General features: G+C 43.7%; 1 protein-coding gene across 1 annotated transcript in view; it reads left to right on the plus strand.

Annotated features, from left to right (window-relative positions):
* Window positions 1-13,848: 13,848 nt before the first annotated feature.
* mtmr11 (myotubularin related protein 11) overlaps window positions 13,849-21,533 on the plus strand; it is a gene marked incomplete at its 3' end in the record, with an annotated part of 114,409 nt that continues 106,724 nt past the window's right edge. Inside the window, exon 1 of the mRNA XM_083639008.1 lies at window positions 13,849-14,217. Coding sequence (XP_083495134.1) covers window positions 14,161-14,217 — 57 coding nt within the window. The 5' untranslated portion in view covers window positions 13,849-14,160. The remainder of the gene's footprint in view (window positions 14,218-21,533) is intronic.

The following is a 21,533-nucleotide window of genomic DNA, read 5'->3' on the forward strand; positions in this document are numbered from 1 at the left end:
GGCGTTGTGTATGGTGCGAGTGTGTGTGTGAGCTGCAGGCTCTCCTCCACGTTATCCATGTTCAATGCCTTGCAACTGTCTCCTCCTGGTGGAGAGAATGTATATGGCAGGCGCCATACATACACTAACCAATGCACACACATAAACACACTAATACAGACTCACACTACTACACACACTATGAAGCAAGCACAAACAGATGGCATGAGTGTCTCTACTCCATTTGTGGTATGTGATAATATTTTAATTGGTTAATTGAGGGGTGTTTGATCATTTTGAAGACATCCAGTTGGGATGAGTTCAGCATTATGCAGATTTTACACTACTGTTACTAGATGCTCGCGTTGTATGTGCCTCAGGAAACAACAGAATTTATCCATGACAAGTTGCTTTTTTGTTGGTCGTCATTTGTTTAATGCAAATGGCAGCTACTATGCTATGCTAATGAGTAAGCATTCTGTGAGCTGCTGTGGTGCTAATGTTACAGAATGCAACCGATAAATCTCCATACATTCAACACATCTGCTCTACACTGTTAGCGATATCATTTTGGAAATGAAAACACAAACATCACCTCAAAATTCAACATTGTGTCCAAACCATAATATATTTACTGGATGTTGTCAAGATGTCAACCTTTTGAAGACTTAAGAATATTTGATCAGATTAATGACCCAGGGCGTTGTAGAACAAAGACAGCACTAAGATAGATCCTGTTCCCAGAGCCTGACCTAGAGTATTTACTACAGTATGTATGTTGGAATGTTACTGTTTCTCAGTTGGGTCTTCCTCTGTCTGTATCCATGGTTGGTATTGTGGCATTTCATAATTGACGCTGCTCCTAGACACTGCCACCTCCATTCGCAGGAAAGCAGGGGCGCAGACTGTAAGGTTTTCTCTAAATATTCAGTTACCATAGAGCTACAGCATGTTGGTGCCAGTGTCACCGTCTAACTCAGTTTCCTAGTTGCCTTTTTCAGTCTTTGTCCTTGTGGCATCACAATCTTGTTTGTATGTTGTCCAAGATGAACTCCAAGTCTCTGCTGCTTGCTTCATTGGCTGCAGTTTCAACCCCCCCCCCCTCTAAAAACAACAACAACAACAACAACAACAACAACAACAACAACAACAACAACAACAACAACAACAAACAAATAGCAAATGAAAACAGTTTCCATTTTTTCTGTTACCTTTGAAGCTATTGAACTAATGCCGTTATATTTTTCAAATATTTGATATTGGCTGATTCTCCTTTCATTGAATCTTCCTTGCTCTAATTTCTAAATTCAGGCTGTATTAATTGTAGGCTACTTATGTCAAAATAGCGAATTGCCATTTGTGATTTTCCCATTATCCTAACTAGTCCAGTGCCCCCCCGCACACACACTGCACTCTGTCAGGTTCCCCTAAGCGCAAGTCCAAATTGCATGAAATGCGGCACCGCACTCCATCGGGGTCCGAGCAGCGCACTCCCCAAGTTTGAAGTCACAATCGGACAAATGTTTTTCGAGATAAACTGCTTTTTGTGTTGCCAGCACGTGGCACTATGTCAAATTGCAAGAAATCCAGCACCGCACTACTTGGAGTTCCCAGGAACACACTCCCCAAGTTTGAAGTCAATCGGATGAACGGTTCTCAAGATAAACCACTTTTTGTGTTGCCAGTAGGTGGCACTGTGCCGAATTGCACAAAATTCGGCACAGCTCTATGTCAGGTTCCCAGCAGCACACTTACCAAGTTTGAAGTCGATCAGATGAATGGCTATGGCGATAAAGCGCTTTTTGTCTTGCCAGTAGGTGGCGCTATGCCAAATTGCAGATAATTCAGCTCCCTGCACCTCCTTGAGTCCCCCTAAGCGCACTCCCCGAGGTTGAAGTTTGAAGTCGATCAGATGAATGGCTATGGAGATAAAGCGCTTTTTGTCTTGCCAGTAGGTGGCGCTATGCCAAATTGCACATAATTCAGCTCCCTGCACCTCCTTGAGTCCCCCTAAGCGCACTCCTCGAGTTCGAAGTCGATCGGATGAACGGTTCTCAAGATAAACCACTTTTTGTGTGGCCAATAGGTGGCGCTGTGCCAAATTACACGAAATTCGGCACTGCACTGTGTCGAGTTCCCCTCAGCACACTCCCCAAAGTTGAAGTCGATCTGATGAATGGTTCTTCAGATAAACCACATTTTCTATGTTGCCAGTAGGTGGCGCTATGCCGAATTGCACAAAAACAGGGCACTGCACTGCACAATAGGGCATACTCCCAAAGTTTGAAGTTGATCCGGCCAACGGTTCTCGATGGCATGCAGCAGATGATGCTCATCCATAAGCAGTGGTGGAAATGGCCAGGTTTTACTCTGGGAACCCTACTTACACAGGATGCGGGTTCCCGGAAGTGGTGTTGCCCTGGAGCAGTGGTTCTCAAATGTCCCCCCCCCCTCCATTCAATCTCAAGGCACGATGTTGACTTAGTTAACGACAGGGTTGTTCCTCTGTTTACTCTCTCAGTAGGTGTCAAACAGCCCTAATTAAAGCTGTGTCTTAGGGCTGAAGGAGCACAACTGAAGACAAATATTCAAATATCGAACGTGTTTCGCGTCCGAATCGCACGGAAACAGGTACAATAGGTGGCGCTGTGCCAAATTACACGAAATTCGGCACTGCACTGTGTCGAGTTCCCCTCAGCGCACCCCCCGAGTTTCAAGTCGATCCAACCAACGGTTCTCGAGATACGCGAAGGACAGACAGAAAGACAGAGAGAGAGAGAGAGACAGACGATCCCGGAATTATAGTATAGATAAGCCATTTTAACTGATGGAGAATTTATTTTGAGATAAAAATCAAAACAAAAACGGCTCTACTCTTCTGACTGTATCCACTCTTTTGACATCAGTTGATCAGTCTCTTTTAAAGCACAATTTAGTATGCAATTCACTGCCTTGCCCAATGGATGGCACCCTTGTTTTCTTTTTTGTCAGTGTTGGAGGCAATGGTTGGAGGTCTTAATGCCCTATATCAGATCAAAATGTTGGAGAATAATAAATAAATAATAATAAACAAGACTACTAATTTGACACTGCTTATTTTTCACTTTGCAATAATTGGTCAAGAAAGGGGGGCATCTTTTTTTGCTGTGCATTTAAAGTAACACTAGGCTTTTAAAGGTAATGGACACTATAAAATGGAACCAACTGATTCCCTCATCACTGTGCACCACTATGCTATATCTTAAACAACATTTGCGTGTGCTGTGTTTGTGTGTGTTGACGTGTGTTGACATGCTGAATGAATCCATGTTCTAGTATTTCAGCTCTCAAAGAAGACAGAGTTCCCTTACTGTGGAAGCTGATGCCTGTCGTTAAAATGTCTCCGTATATGTGGGGACTGCCCCCTAGTCCGATACCTCACGAGTCCGATACCTCACGAGTCCGACACCTCATGGTTTTGGGTTAGGGTCTGGGGGAGGTTAGGTTTAGGCGTGGGGGTGGGAGAGGTTAGGTTTTGGGTTAGGGTCTGGGGGAGGTTAGGTTTAGGCGTGGGGGTGGGAGAGGTTAGGTTTTGGGTTAGGGTCTGGGGGAGGTTAGGTTTAGGCGTGGGGGTGGGAGAGGTTAGGTTTTGGGTTAGGGTCTGGGGGAAGTTAGCCTCTTTTTTCGGACTCGTGAGGTGTCGGACTCGTGAGGTATCGGACTCGTGCCATGGCACCGTATATGTACTGATAAAAAGAGAAGAGGATCGCACTCCAAGTTAACTTTTTTATTATTGCCTGCAGCAAACGTTTCGGGCTTTCAACCCTTCATCAGTGCAGTAGCAAACAAATCAGAATCACACAGGTGGCTATATCATGGCAGCACTGGCTCAGGTGTGGTGATTGTCACCTCATTAACATAATTGATACGTAATTGCCTACAATGCAATCTTCACTCCAAACAAGATTTGACAAGAGGATACAGTCAATCAAAAAACCAAAATAACCAAAAAAAACACCCACACAGAAAAAGCATCACAGAAAACAGGTAAATACTATCTCCTCATTCATCCCATTTGGAATGAGGGTGCCAAGGGAGTGAATATATTGGCACTCCTTCTGTAAGAGAAGTCTATCTCGATTTCCACCTCTAGATGGCGCCTCCACCACCTCCAAGCCCATATAATGTAAATCACTGGTGCTATGATTATAACTGTTGAAGTGCCTAGCCACTGCTGATTTCTCATCATGATTACGGATGTTACATTTGTGTTCACATATTCTCGTTTTGAGTTCCCTTTTGGTCTTACCAACATACAATAAATTGCATGGACATTTTAGCAGATAAATCACAAACTTAGACCTACATGTAATCCTTCCTTTAACCTTAAACTCCACCCCTGTGACAGGATGGGTGAAAGTGTTGCCCTTCAACATATTGTAACAGTGGACACAGTTGTGGCATGGGAAATTACCGCTAGGGATCCGAGACATGAAATGTATGGGCTTTTTAGATGGACCTAAATCTGTTTTCACCAAAAAGTTTCTTAAATTACCGTATATGTACTCTCTTCCTCTCCCATTAATGTAATAATTAGCTTACGAGCACACAGATCCATTTTTGTTTTTGTTTTTGTTTTGGCAAGGAAATGGATGCCTCACAGAGATCATGTCAAACATCGGACTTTACAGTCTGGAAACACTTTTTTTGTATTTAAGAAAAAAATACAGTGAGCGGTTGTATTATGTTCAAGTTATTTTTGTAAGCCCAAAGTTTTACAGTGTTTTTAAAAAGGTAAGAATGTATATTGTTGGACACTAAAATTAAGTTTGGATGATAAGCTTGTGAGAGGCTGAATTTTGGTGTGGAATCAGTGTTGATCAGAAGGTGGCATGTTGGCTGTGGAGGGCGACTCCCGAACTGGCCTCATTAAAATTCGCTCTCTCCTTTGCAAACTAATTTCCTCATTGCTGACCTGAAGATACGATTTGAGAATATATAGCCTATTTATAGTAATTTTTTTCAGAGATTTTGTGGAATGTTTAGTTGAGACGATTTAGGATGTTCTTTCACTGCGGTCAACTGAGCCGTCGTTTGCGAAACCACGGTCAAGCCAGCCGCCACTAGGATTTTGATGCGCGTCTATTCATGCTGTAACGGTACCGCTGCTTCACTGGTGTTCGGAGTGGGCTAAGAAGTCGAGTGTCACAATTCAGCGATCCTTTCTCACATTTACTTTACCACACTAGATCGACATTACAACACACATAAGCCGTTTTCCCACATGCGCTTTTTACCGCTAAATGACCGGAACGTGGTCTAATGCCTTCATGTGTGAAAGTTGTTTTCCGGTATAAGCGCGACCCCGTCATCGCGGACATTTCACCAGTTTCGAGCCAGTCAGAAGAGCGGTATGCGCGATCAGGGACACAAGTGTGAAATGTGTCAAGTAATTTGCCGGTATGGGCGAGGTGTACACACGTTGCTTAATGTTCCAGCGGGCATAATCTAATCATTCGCGCACATTAAAGCAAACTGGCGAAATGATCTTGTGATAATAAGAGCGGTATGTCAGCTTCATGTGTGGGCGTGCTGATTTCCCCCTCTCCCCTCTCTGCTGCCTGCTTGCTCTCTGGCCAGTCCTTCAGTCCTCCTCCTTCAGCAGCCCGACAGGGACACAGACAGTTCTGAGAGTCTTGCAAGCCGCCCAACGCTTGTTGAGAAAGCAAATGCACGAAGCGAAATGTGGAAGTATTTTGCTTACGTTGCCGACAGCGAAGGCAAGCCCGGACACATCAAACGAAGCCAGTCTGTAAAAAGTGCTTCAACGCGACGCAGGTGAACGCATAAACATCGAACCAGCCAGGCTATTTCTCTCAGACACGGATCCCAACTTCTTCAAATATTTCAGTTCAAAGACTGGTTAGCGAATGTGAATCATACAACATACATGCCCTCTTAAGACAAACGAGTGTGATTTATTGTGTGACAAGCAAACTTATTTCACCATCGGAGTTTTGCCGACACGTCACTCCCCACCCGCTCTGCAGTGCCGCCCCGCCCCCCAACATACAGGCAATTTCGCTGCTATATTCCCACATGCGAGCGCCCAGGTGTGAAGGGAAATTCCGGGAAATGTCCGATATTGACTTACAGGTAATTTTCCGGTACGCATGTGGGAAAACGGCTATAGTGTATGGAATGATTGTTGTTGAATATGTCACAAAAGTCCTACCTTATTGACCGATCGTAGCAGTTAGCTACAGTACTTACTCACCCATTAGAAGTCCATACCTTAAACGTGCAAAAACATACGTACATACCTTGCTCTGCTCCTAATGAACATCCATTTGAACCAACATTTCTACATTAGCATTTGAGCTAAACGAGCCATCAAAGCCAACCAAAACCTAATCCAATGTCTCAGTTTAGCAGTATGCTCATCCTTCTCTTTCCCCCTTCCCCTTTGAGCACTGCAATCTGGGCTTGCTAAACCTGACTCATCTGCGATTAACTTATGTGTTTACTTTTGCTACTAAACCAACACCAGGACGGGGTCCACCCTCTATGCCGACCACCCGCAATGCCGACCACCCGCAATGCCGACCTTAGGTTTAGGCGTGGGGGTGGGAGAGGTTAGGTTTTGGGTTAGGGTCTGGGGGAGGTTAGGTTTAGGCATGGGGGGAGGTTAGGTTTGGCGTGGGGGCTGGGAGAGGTTAGGTTTTGGGTTAGGGTCTGGGGGAGGTTAGGTTTGGCGTGGGGGCTGGGAGAGGTTAGCTCCACCGACACGCTGCACGGCACGCCGCCTCGCACAGCTGGTTCTGCTTGTGGGCTATCGGCATTGCGACCTGTCGGCACTGCGGCCTGTCGGCACATAGACGCGGCACCCATCAGGACATCCAAACAAGTTCTGACAGAGAGCAATGTCATTGGACCACATTGGACAATACATTTGCATATTTCACCCAGCATGCCGCTTGTTCCTTCCAAACTTTTTACATGAAAGTAACTAACCAAATTAAATGAGTGGTGGGTGGAAATAATAATTAGCCTATTCTTATTTAAACATGCAGTTTTGAAACATTCAATAAAGACAAATTAAAAATAGACTATGACTCGACACCCTAAGTGATACACACATGTTATGGGAGTGGCATATATACCCATTACATCCATTTCCATGTTCGTAGAATGGTTAGTTCCTTGCTCTGCTCTCCCCTAGGAGCCAGCGCCAATGCCACAAACATCTCTGTTTTCTTAATTTTTTACATCAATTTATTGGGGAGGAACACATTTTATCAGGCTTAAATATTGGGGCAGATTTGTCGTTTTCAATGTATATTGCCGTTACGGCCCTGCTTGGTACTAGCATGTTGATGCTATCAACAAGATGGGGAAAAACAAGCATTTCCGGGACTGTTTTTTTCAAAATAAAAGCACGATTCGACTCCAGTCTAGACCACTGAGCTAAACACAGCTCGACACAGAAGCCATTGGAAAATCATTATTCCCTGAAATCGTCACATTTTCTAAGTATTGTAAAATCACATAGCTCCATAAGCCCAGAACATGACTGACATATTTGTGTACACTACCCCCCTGCGTATACACTGTCATGAAATGGGCCATTTTCACGGGGCCATTTTGGAGAAATCAATAGTCAAAGTCTCAATTCAGACATTGAAAAAGGTGTGACGTAGCGCATGGGAGGATCACGCTATTCCCCCCAGTTCTCCTCCCCCCCAAACAGGCACCCCGACCGACCAGAGACCACACACAACCCAGACGTCCAAGCCAGTAGTTGTAAGATCTATTTGTCATGTATCGTATCATGCTGCATTACCCTAACCTTGTTGCATTATGCATTGCAGAATAACTCCAGCTCAGATGATGCAAGGTCATATGTCTGGGCTGGGGCTGTTTTATGAGAAATCTGAGACCCTTATGTAATATTGAACAGTTTCCCATGTGGTAAAAAAAAATCTATACCTCTCTATTATAGTTCACAACAACGGCGTCTCCACACCTGTGTGCAGCAAGACAGACTGTGGACGGCGTCTCCACACGACACACCTGTGTGCAGCAGGACAGACTGTGTGCAACTTTCCCTGTTGTCACTGGAAGGAATTTCCTCTGAATTGGCCTCCAGGATTCTGTCTAAAACAGGGCTGCTTTCTTCCTGGCAGCTTGGATGAGAGAGAAGAGGAGCTGATCCCCATACACATGCTGAAGGATCACCAAAAGGTACTGTTGAGCAAAACGGCAAAATAAACAGCAAAATAACTCAATGGTTATCGAGAGGCCAAGAGTTGCATGTTGAGTGCAGTGAAGTAGCTGATGGTTGTTGACTGGCTCAACTATTCTAATTCAATGTAAACACTCAACAATAATTTGCCTCAGGAATGAAAAGCGAAGCTGCATTTTAGTGTGGTGATGATATGGTGGTGGGTGGGCAAAGATTCTTTCTATAAGAGGATCAAGGAGCAAACAAACCATAATTGATTTTATTCATATTCATTGTGTGTAGCCTACTGTGCAACAAAAGGTGTTTACCTGAATGTCTCTGTACAAATAGGCAATGCATGCAACTAATGCTTAAGAGAGACATGTCAAACTTACATAAAGCATTTTTACAAGGAACAGTTTGTCTGGTTTGTAAACAAAATGAGTCAAATATAGATGAGGGATGATGCACATTAGTGCAGGATAAACCTCAGGAAAAAAAACTTTCTCCCCCCCCCAATATTTTATCTTCAAATTTTTACAGAACAATAAACAAACAAGACAAACAAACAAGCTCAGACACAGGAGGAATAAAATACATACATCTTTGACTTTTAGCATTGTAACGTGGTGCTACCAGCCGCATAAGGTGCTTATGTGCTTGTACAAGATATTGTGCATGGGACCCTACGTAAGGGGTCCATGGAAAACCATCCGGGCAAACCGTCCATCACCCCTAACCTCAGTCACTGGTCATTCTTAACTTCGTCAAAGTAGCCAAAAAGGGGTCAAATTGAGTTTTCCCCCCCCCCCTTTTTTAGCCATATTTAGAGTAATATATCATTTTAAATCAACATTAGGATTATACTGTTGTGATGTCATTATTCAGTATATTCTCTTTCATGTCACCACCTGCTCAGCTCTCCTGTCAACATAATTGTAACTAACAAACACAAACTGTTTTAGCCAAATTCATATCAAAATGACACCTACAAACACAGGTACACAACCCAAGCCGTACACAACACACAAAGTCATCATCGATAATAAAAAAAACATACAGAGGGACATTTATTTATTCCTGATAGGAACGATTGAAAAATAAAATAAAGTATATTATGTTGTTTTTAACTTTACACCACCTCTTTTTGTTACTTATTGGGTCATGAAACTGAAACCATGCATATACTGTAGCCACCTGCATACCTGACTTCGGGAGCTTGGCAATTGGCATCATGCATGATTAGCCAGTAGCATCCCAACGTGTCACACAGGTAACATTACTTAACACTTTGAGTGCCACGGCCCTTGGGCAAAAGGTTGCTGTACTGTGCCACATAGGCCGCAATGCATTTTAATATAGCCATATCATTTTTTGTGTTCCTCTTATATGGACAACCAATAGCCTCAATGAAACTTTGAACCCTTCTGTTTCATAAAAAAAAAACTGTGTTTATAAACCGTTCCATTTTGGAAATACACCCCTCTGAAAAAGAGTGTTTTCGACCGAAAAGAGCATGCTGAAATTAGTTTCTGAGATAATCACATCTTTATGTTAGAAAGGCGACAGAATGAATTCTGCTTTGAGTTGAACAAACATCGAGCCTGCTGCTGCCTGGGTGTGTGTGTACTGTCAATGGTTGTATGCTGTTAGTGCCCTGCGTGCCCCACCCCCCTCCTCCTCCTCCTCTGTGGTGGGAGGAGTCGAGTGTCTCTGCTCTGCTGCGGTTTGCTCTGAGTTTGATCTGCACTGAAAAGTCCGCTGCCTGCACCCCCCGCTTTTTTACAGCGTGTCCTCGGCTCCCAGCTGAGAATAATGTAACTTTTCATAAAGACGCTGGTGTCGCCGTGTCGGCAACTAAATCATATGGATGGACTATCGCAGCGGACACGGATGGGGCTCAATTGTGGCAGCAGATGACTGCTGTTCACAGGCACAGCTAACGACGTTATGCTTCAAGCATATCAATGGCGATTTCCGTTTCCTCATGACTTCTCTCTTTTCTCCTGGCCTTTGTCTAATCGGGAGGGCACTGTCGCCACCTAAGGGTTCTGTAAAATAGGTTAGACACATTCAATAGCTCCCATATTGTAAGAGGCGATGTAAGAGGCTTAGATCGACATTCCCCCGTCAAAATATGAATTTGGAGTTATTGACGCCATTTGGCGTCGCTGGCAGCCTACGGTAAATTTCTCCTGACGCCATTTGGCGTCGCTGGCACTCAATGTGTTAAGAGACAGACTAGACACTTACTTTCTTGGTTGTTGCTAAAAAATCTGTCAGTGTCACTCACTGTCTGTCGTTCACTCGCTCACTGTCTTGCAGCTCGCTCACCTTCAATTATCTCGCCAGGCAGACAGACAGTCATCACTCACCACCATGCTGCTGCTCTCTCGGAATCAAGTTACCGCGGACGCGGCGTCAGATGACTTCCTGCCTGACCTGCCTTTCGTTTCAAAATAAAAGCGATCCCGTGTTTTTCATGCTTTTGCATGCAGATTGTTTTATAAAAAAAAAAAAAAAAAAAAATCCCCCTCTGAAATATTAGGGGAGGTCCGGACCTCCCCGTCCTCATAGCTAGTTACGGCCATGGTCTGAGTCCAGGTAGTCACTTTTGTACATGCAGTAGGCTATTTCACAGTGCTCTGCAGTTTATTACTGCATTGTATTTTGTATGAAAAAGTTGGTTGGGGTTCTCTTGCCATTCGAAGAGATCAACATTGTCATTTATTTATAAGGCCTTGTGTGGCAAGCTTCCATTGTGTGTGTCTTTGCTTTTAAGTTTCAGAGCTACAGGATATCAGACACGCTCGCAGACACACATTAGATTAGATTGGTCATTCATTCCCCGTATGAATACTGAGTCAGGAAAGGCCACTTTCACCTTTTATGCTCCTGATAGATGGAACAAGCTTCAGGACTCTCTGGACCGACTGGTCTCCATATAGAGACGTTCAGGGCTCTTGAAGATAGATTACATAGGAACTGCACATGCTTTGCGTAGACCTTATTTGTCTGTATCTGTTATTTTTATGTGATTTTTATTGTTTTATTTTTTATGTATGCCTACTGAAATTTTGCAATTGTAGGTATATGCTGTAATCAGGGTGTCCTTGAAAAAGAGAGCTTGCTCCCAATGGTCCTCCCTGGATAAATAAAGGTTAAAAAAAATGCAGCAAAAACCCTTAAGTTGACTATGTATGCTACACCAGATTCTCAAACTTCGACATTAAGGACCCCCAAATGGATTTATTAAATCTGTACCCCCATTTGATGAGATTTGACAGCATTTAGTGTCTGTACTGTAAGGGTTTTCTCGACTCGAATTGAAAGTGATGAGATTTGTTCCACAATTCTGTTTCCTGAATTTGTATGGAATTAGGTTATTGAATTTACTGAAGAAACTGATAACAGAAATCAAACTCATGATACTCTTACCAAGTTTTTATCCCATTAAAACCATGTTGTATTTAAAAGTGATACATTTGGGTCATTTTGCATCATTTGATCTTTTGAGGGGGAAATTTGACTTGACCAACTCACACTGGTTCAGATATCTACAAGTCAGAAACTATGTTCGATCCAAGATTTGTGATTTTGAAGTTATCCCAAATGAACATGCTTTTTTTGATGTTTTGTCAATCTCCCCTCACTCCAGGCATCTTATCTCTAGATGTGTGTGTCTATTTGATGACCGTGTCAGAGCCTCCACTGAGAGGATTAAGGAGGCGTGGCAGGAGGAACTTGGTGTTGACTTGTCTGAGGTTATATGGGACAGGAGTTTGTCTGTGGTTCAACTCTGCTCAATTAACAGCAGACACCAGCTGATCCAATTCAAGGTTACTCATCGTCTTCATTATTCCAAGTCCAGGTTGCACAAGATCTACCCTTCTGTCTCACCACTATGTGATAGGTGTCAGGTGTCAGAGGGTACACTATCCCATGCTTTTTGGTTTTGCCCTTCACTGTCTGGATTTTGGGCCAAAATATCTGATTGGTACTCTAAGGCCTATAGAATAACCCTTTGACCGGTGGCGGAACTCGCTATCTTCGGCTGCTCGGAGTCCTCTCTGCTCCTCAGTGCAGCTGTGCAGCAGTCTCTGACACAGGGGATAACTGTCGCCAAGAGACTCATTCTGAAGGAGTGGAAGTCTTCCTCTCCACCTTCTTTTAAGCTGTGGCTGACGGACATGTTTTCGGTTATACGTATGGAGAGACTCCGGTTCCTGAGGACCAATTCTCTTGTGAAATTCTCTGCTATTTGGGACCCATTTCTGGCCTACTTAGACGAGGTTGAAAGCAACAAGTGACTTTCCCAGCTGACTTTTCATGGACCTGATTTTACCCTGACAGACCCCTTGCATGGAATCCCGCACACATCTTACAAGCACAATAAGCACTTGATGTGGCTGATAGCACAACGCTGTAACATTGAAATGTTGATATATATATATATTTTTGTTTGTTTTTGTTTTGTTTTGTTCTGTTTTGTCTGAGCCCGTTTTTGTTCTGAAAATTGTAAAATAAATATATATATATATATATTTAAAAAAAAAGTTATACATTTGTTTTGGCTATTCAAATGATTTGTTCTGACTTGGCTTGGTGTTCATAAAACATTTCCCTAGCAAAAACAAAAAATAAAAACACCTCTGACTCTAAGGGAAATCTTAACCTAAGGTGCTTTGTGCAACTGGGCCCATTTTTTTTTTTTACCTCACAAAAGTTCCCGGGAGTAAGGTTCTGCAGCAAAATGGACCGTTCGCGAGCCCCCTTCCTGGCTATTCACTGAGTCACGCATTTTGGACCTCCGCTGGCGCCACTCTCTCTTTTATTAGATTGCTCTGGGGTCAATCACGATTCAGCACGCCGCTGGGTGGCTTGGTTCCAGTGTTGGGGGTAACTCATTACAAAAGTAACATATTACAATATATTACTTTTAGCAGTAACTCAGTAATATAATGTATTACTTATAGGATTTCATTAATATTATACCAGTTACTTTCTCAAGTAACTCAAGTTACAAATTGAGTTACATTTTATTAAATCAAAGCACATATTTAAAAAAGATACAATCATTTCCTAATCAAACTGTGTGTTTTTATGCAAATAACCACTATAGATGACAATAACAAAGGAAAAGAATAACATTTAGAATTTTGGATTGCTTACACTGACTTCAAGGCGGTTGACATTATTTTTCGGGATGGTTCCGGGGCGGGGATGTCATTCTGCTGCTGCTGTTGTTTTGGTAAAAAGTAATGCAAAAGTAGTGTAATAAGTAACGAGTTACTCTACACAGAAAGTAATATTGTAAAGTAACTTATTACTTTCAAATGAAAGTAACTAGTAATATGTAGTATATTACATTTTGAAAGTAACTTGCCCACCACTGCTTGGTTCCAGGCTCTTTCGGACTAGGGACTTCACAGAAAGTCACGTGACTGTTGTTGAGGCGCTGTAACATTTTGGGGACCTCTCCAGCTTCGGACTCCAGGCGCACTGGCCCTTTAAGAAGCTCCACTGGTGCACTTGGGTTTTTTCACCAGTCTGTCATTTTCACTATGGCGAGGGGATAAACAAATAGAAAAGCAGCGGGTAGCGGTGAATACATCTCTCAATTTAAAGTGACTAACAACTACGAACTATTAATAGTCCGGGTTTGGGTTATTCCAGCAGTGTGAGCTGTCCTTTTGTTGTGTTTTTGGCTGGGACATGGATGCTGTCAGGGTGAATATTAGCGATGAAAAGAGCGAAACTACTTTGCCTGTCCACAGTGAACACCTTCGTTGTAGCAGCAGCTGGCGATACAGGCTAGTAGTATTGTAACGTTACCGTCTTCTTTTAACGGGTTTCTTGGTATAAAAAATGGTAGGAGGCGATAACCTCGCGTCCCCTCTCTGATATTCCACACCCCATACAGTTTTTTCCTCCCCTCATATTTTCCCGAGCAACTCGAGAGTCGGCTATCGTCAAAGATGTTGACAGGATCTAAAAGCACCTTCAAAGTGAGGCAGATGCACCCAGATATTAAGGTAAGTTTAATGTTAAATGTGGCTGTAACTGTCGTACTCATTGCTGTCGAACTTTAACTAGAGGCTGCTAATAATTCGTATTTGTTATCATGTGGCTTTGAATGGTATTATTTATGCAAGAAAGAGGGTTTTCTCAGCGGATAAGCCTACTTTTTAAGTGTTTATTTGTAATAAGCTACCCCTCTCTCTGTCTGTATTTGATGATGCCTTTCTTTCTTTCCCAAAATACCAACAAACTAACTCGCCATGAGAAATGTATGAGTTAGGGTTGCCAGGTAGTGGAATTGAGTGTTATAATAAGTTCATTCCAACAACAACAACCCATCATTATATTGCCCTGCCAGTGCTGTAACTCATCAACCCTCATGTGATTAGAAAGCAGGGTGGCCAGGAAGCAAGTAATGATACAGGAAGCAGCTACCAGCATTCACTCTCCTCACTCAGCTATAAATGCACACAGTGTAATTCAGGTGGTTTGCCGGCAGACTGGATTAGAAACGTGCGGTCTCTCACCAGAGGTTTTTGTTAGTGTGGTGGTCCCTCTCTCACTGAGGACTGCCTTGTCCTGTCAGTGTGGTGGTCCCTCTCTCACTGAGGACTGCCTTGTCCTGTTAGTGTGCAGACAGGATTGTAGGGGGAACTGGGACACTGGCTGGCTGCTGATTGATTCTGCCCAGACAGTGGGGATACAACTAATGTCACATGTATTTAAATGGGATCATTCGCTGTGAGCCTAATTAAGGGCGAGGGAAGAGTTGGTGAATCTTAATCACTTCTCACGGCTGGGGGTCGGCTCACCTCGGCGGCGTCTGTCTCACTAGTTGTGCGACAAGATAAATGGGGCAGACGGGCAACATCTCCAGAGAACTGTGCACTGAACTGTTCCAGCTGTTTCAATTCTCAAAGCTTTCAAAGGTCACGAAATGCCACAATGAATTGCTGTGGAATGACCAAGACAAAAAGAGCTTGGTTGCTGCATTTCACAATACTCGGGCTCAGCAGCACCTGAGAGGATAGAGGCTAGGCCTCATTAGTTTGATAGACGGCGCAAAGCGATGCGTACATGTGAAGGCTTTCAGAATCCTCAATTCCTCTGGGCTCTTGGCGTTCTCTTTGTGTTGCCTGGATTTTCCCCCCTCCATGGTTATTTTCAGCCGCCGCAGGGGGAAACGGTAACAGATGCCTCTTTACTCCGCCCTCGGGCGCTGCTTGCATGTGCAGTAGTGGGGGTGATGTGCACAACATCTGGTTGTCGCCATGGAGACAGCAGCGAGCGGGGAGGTGCAGGACTTTTGAATTTGATTACTAGAATGGGACGTGCAGGGCTGAAATTGCACCACTGGAATCCCAAGTGTGTCCTGATATGAGCAGTGTGTCGGTGCCTAAGGTCCGATGATATGGTAACGTAAAGTGGTAGGCTGTATCGATTATATGCATGGGCCACCCACACACTCTCGAAGGGTTCACTTCCATGTGGAGACAGTAGAGAAATGAATCCGATCATCATGTTTCATGCATTGTATTCTCCGCATGAAACGTGTAATATTGATCTAGGCAGCATAAACTGTAAACCCAAAAGGTATGAAGAAAACTACATAAAGGACAAACAAACAGATGCTTAAGCCTAGGGCTGGGCAATAATGACAAAATCAAACATCACTATATTTTTCACCAAATACCTCGATATCAATATTGCAACAATATTGTAGGGATGACTATTGGTGCTTTCACAAACTATTTACACAATGAGCTTTTTGATAAATAATCATCAGTAATGTGGATATAATGAGTAATGACTAACGGGCAATGTACACCACATGCGTTACGGCTGCGTTGCCGATCAACTCTCGCCCATGTTAATAGATGGGTACATGCGGTACAGAAAAAATATGCACCTGTTCTATTTTTGTCGGATCCAGAGCATCTGAGCGGAGTGGTGTGGTGATAATTAATTACTGCTCCTCGCTCATGGAGCGGCCCTTTCCACCTGCTCCATCACTCACGGCCGCTCCGCTCCAGACCGCTCCCCGCTCCATACAGATTTCACCCGCTCCCACTGTCTGTTTGTGTGCCCGGCGCATGCCGGTGTGAATTCCCCATGTTAAAAACAGTGTTGGGGCCACAAAGGGCCCCGCCCAGTCAGAGAACTAGAGACTATACGAAGCTCTACCTCAGGTTAGTTGGCTGTGCAATGGAGTGGGCCGAGGAGGAACGAATTCCATCCAAACCTAGTATGCAAAAACAAAACAAAAAAACAAAACAATAATCGATCAAAATTCCACATGATCTAATTCATTCCTTAACGATCAATTAGCGATTTTCGATTATTGATGAACATCCCTACTTTACTGTAATGCAGCCCAACCAGGAAAAGACAACACTTAAGGTCCTTACACATCAAGAGCGATGCGAATATACGGCACGAAATTGCGATGCGAGTTTTGGCCCACCTGTCAATCACAGCCACAGATGTGTACACGTCGGAAGCGAATTTCTGAAAAATCGACCGTGGTTCGAAAAAATAAACACCGCAATAACGCTGGGCGAAACTTCGCCGTTGGTATGCATGGTTGCATTGACTGATATAGGTTCGGAAAATATTATTGACGTGCGAATTAATCGCACGAAAAATACGTGCTCGGTGTGTAAGGACCTTTAGGCTATGCCATATATTTAATATGATATCAAAAATCGAAGACAATAGTTTCATATCACAATCAGTCAATATAATATCAATATTTTTGCCCAGCCCTACTTCGGCCTTTAACTTGACAATATAACCAGGCTCATTCTGGCTGCCTGTATCCGCTTGAGTTCCCTCTATTATATCTGCATCTCTCAGCCGGCTTTGAAGCAGTCGGCATGAAAGGCTCCGAGCACAAGGCTCTACAGAAGGAAAGGCTCAGAGCACAAGGCTCTACAGAAGGGAACATGCTCCGAGCACAAGGCTCTACAGAAGAGAACATGCCAGACGAGGATTCAGCTGAGCTGCCTTCAGAGTGGCTGGAGATCCTGGCCTGATACTAGCAGGGCAAAACGCCACAGCACCCACACCCGCTCCCACAGGACCCACACGACACGTCACGCTGTGCTGCCCAACATTCCCACACTGAAGCTCAACACAACAATGGGCTCTTTTTCCACGCCAGAGAGGATTTATGTCCCTTCTTACTAGAGCGTGTATCGATCTGCCATTGGGTGATAATTAACCAGCGGCAGTATTCACTATAGAGAAAGGGCTTGGTGTCAGGGGGCCGGGTCGTTTGTCTCTTTCGAGTGTATGAAATGGCTTTGACAAGTCCGCCGGTGGGAACTGAGCTGTCAGACTGAGTAACTGTCCAAACACAATACAAACAGCCTATTATCACATTTACATGTTGGCTATTTTTGCTGACACTCGCCTAGATGTGACATAGCAGGTGAGGAGTTCAGAATACAGCTAGCCGGACATCGGGGCAATAATTCAGTATTGTCGTTTATCATCTTTCAGCAGAATCAAATGGTGATGAAATGATGTATTTAATATATGGTGAGACACAGTGTGCTGCTGTCTAAATTGTAGCCTGGTAAAAAGCCACCTGGAAGAATGGCGGAATTATATATTTTTATATGTATTTATTTTGATACTGCCGTCACTGTTTAAACTACAAGCCTGACGTCCATCAAAGCCTCACACACCTTTTCACTTTGCTTCAGTTGACCTTTGAAGCCTTCCTGTGCTGATGTCACAGTCCATCATGGACTACACAAACAACTGGCATTAAGGGGGAAGGGCTAATGATTGAACATGCAAATATGTTTAAGAGACATGAATTGCAAATCATTCAGAACTCAGAAGGAATATCCTTCAAATAGCCAGGCGATTATTTGACGCTGTTACAATGAGGGATGGCCAACAGAGCAGGCACTACTGTATACAGTATGTGTTATGATGAAGGATGGCCAACAGAGCAGGCACTACTGTATACAGTATGAGTTATGATGAAGGATGGCCAACAGATCAGGCACTACTGTATACAGTATGTGTTATGATGAAGGATGGCCAACAGATCAGGCACTACTGTATACAGTATGTGTTATGATGAAGGATGGCCAAGAGCAGGCACTACTGTATACAGTATGTGTTATGATGAAGGATGGCCAAGATCAGGCACTGCTGTATACAGTATGTGTTATGATGAAGGATAGCCAAGATCAGGCACTGCTGTATACAGTATGTGTTATGATGAAGGATGGCCAACAGAGCAGGCACTGCTGTATACATTATGTGTTATGATGAAGGATGGCCAAGAGCAGGCACTACTGTATACAGTATGTGTTATGATGAAGGATGGCCAACAGATCAGGCACTACTGTATACAGTATGTGTTATGATGAAGGATGGCCAACAGATCAGGCACTACTGTATACAGCATGTGTTATGATGAAAGATGGCCAACAGATCAGGCACTACTGTATACAGTATGTGTTATGATGAAGGATGGCCAACAGAGCAGGCACTACTGTATACAGTATGTGTTATGATGAAGGATGGCCAACAGATCAGGCACTACTGTATACAGTATGTGTTATGATGAAGGATGGCCAACAGAGCAGGCACTACTGTATACAGTATGTGTTATGATGAAGGATGGCCAAGAGCAGGCACTACTGTATACAGTATGTGTTATGATGAAGGATGGCCAACAGATCAGGCACTACTGTATACAGTATGTGTTATGATGAAGGATGGCCAACAGAGCAGGCACTGCTGTATACATTATGTGTTATGATGAAGGATGGCCAACAGATCAGGCACTACTGTATACAGTATGTGTTATGATGAAGGATGGCCAACAGATCAGGCACTACTGTATACAGTATGTGTTATGATGAAGGATGGCCAACAGAGCAGGCACTGCTGTATACATTATGTGTTATGATGAAGGATGGCCAACAGAGCAGGCACTACTGTATACAGTATGTGTTATGATGAAGGATGGCCAACAGATCAGGCACTACTGTATACAGTATGTGTTATGATGAAGGATGGCCAAGAGCAGGCACTACTGTATACAGTATGTGTTATGATGAAGGATGGCCAACAGAGCAGGCACTGCTGTATACAGTATGTGTTATGATGAGGGATGGCCAACAGAGCAGGCACTACTGTATACATTATGTGTTATGATGAAGGATGGCCAAGAGCAGGCACTACTGTATACAGTATGTGTTATGATGAAGGATGGCCAAGAGCAGGCACTACTGTATACAGTATGTGTTATGATGAAGGATGGCCAACAGAGCAGGCACTACTGTATACAGTATGTGTTATGATGAAGGATGGCCAACAGAGCAGGCACTACTGTATACAGTATGTGTTATGATGAGGGATGGCCAACAGAGCAGGCACTACTGTATACAGTATGTGTTATTATGAAGGATGGCCAAGATCAGGCACTGCTGTATACAGTATGTGTTATGATGAAGGATGGCCAAGATCAGGCACTGCTGTATACAGTATGTGTTATGATGAAGGATGGCCAAGATCAGGCACTGCTGTATACAGTATGTGTTATGATGAAGGATGACCAACAGAGCAGGCACTGCTGTATACATTATGTGTTATGATGAAGGATGGCCAACAGATCAGGCACTACTGTATACAGTATGTGTTATGATGAAGGATGGCCAAGATCAGGCACTGCTGTATACAGTATGTGTTATGATGAAGGATGGCCAACAGAGCAGGCACTGCTGTATACAGTATGTGTTATGATGAAGGATGGCCAAGATCAGGCACTGCTGTATACAGTATGTGTTATGATGAAGGATGGCCAACGGAGCAGGCACTACTGTATACAGTATGTGTTATGATGAAGGATGGCCAACAGATCAGGCACTACTGTATACAGTATGTGTTATGATGAAGGATGGCCAACAGATCAGGCACTGCTGTATACAGTATGTGTTATGATGAAGGATGGCCAACAGAGCAGGCACTACTGTATACAGTATGTGTTATGATGAAGGATGGCCAAGATCAGGCACTGCTGTATACATTATGTGTTATGATGAAGGATGGCCAAGAGCAGGCACTACTGTATACAGTATGTGTTATGATGAAGGATGGCCAAGATCAGGCACTGCTGTATACAGTATGTGTTATGATGAAGGATGGCCAACAGAGCAGGCACTGCTGTATACATTATGTGTTATGATGAAGGATGGCCAACAGATCAGGCACTACTGTATACAGTATGTGTTATGATGAAGGATGGCCAACAGATCAGGCACTACTGTATACAGTATGTGTTATGATGAAGGATGGCCAAGAGCAGGCACTACTGTATACAGTATGTGTTATGATGAAGGATGGCCAAGAGAGCAGGCACTACTGTATACAGTATGTGTTATGATGAAGGATGGCCAACAGAGCAGGCACTACTGTATACAGTATGTGTTATGATGAAGGATGGCCAAGAGCAGGCACTACTGTATACAGTATGTGTTATGATGAAGGATGGCCAACAGATCAGGCACTACTGTATACAGTATGTGTTATGATGAAGGATGGCCAAGAGCAGGCACTACTGTATACAGTATGTGTTATGATGAAGGATGGCCAAGAGAGCAGGCACTACTGTATACAGTATGTGTTATGATGAAGGATGGCCAACAGAGCAGGCACTACTGTATACTAGGGTTGTGCGATATACCCGAAATACCCATCGTGATTGTTTCACAGTCAAACATCGTGATTGACGATGGCATCGCCGCTGCAATACACGTTAAAAGCAGGACAGCTGAGCTCTTCATGAGACCGACAGGCAGGCTACTACTGCACTGCACAGAGCCAGGCGACTCAAGCAGTAGCAGCAGCGGCAGCTACTGCTGTAACAGCTAGCAGTAGCTGCTGATGCTGTATTTCTCTCTCAACTCTCTCCAGTCTCCTCAACTCTCTCTCATTAGGTTCAAAAGCCCACGTGAATCTAACGTTATATCCGCCAGTAATTCTGTCAGTTTTCTGCCAGCTAGTTAAATTCAACACACACACACACACACACACACACACACACACACACACACACACACACACACACACACACACACACACACACACACACACACACACACACGTTGTTGGTCAGGATCTTTAACGTTATTTGTTTTGCGCCATTCAATATTGCTGGTAGTGCTGTATCGTATGTAATGGAGCGACTTCAACTTTCACTTTGTAAACAGGCGAGTTAAATTCACAGTTGAAGACTTGTACTCACTTTGGGTTGAAAACAGGAAAGAACTTGAAGTTTCTTCTTTGTCTTAAAAGTTTTCAC

The sequence above is a fragment of the Poromitra crassiceps genome (assembly GCF_964638095.1).
Source record: "Poromitra crassiceps genome assembly, chromosome: 1".
NCBI classification, from domain to species: Eukaryota; Metazoa; Chordata; class Actinopteri; order Beryciformes; family Melamphaidae; genus Poromitra; species Poromitra crassiceps.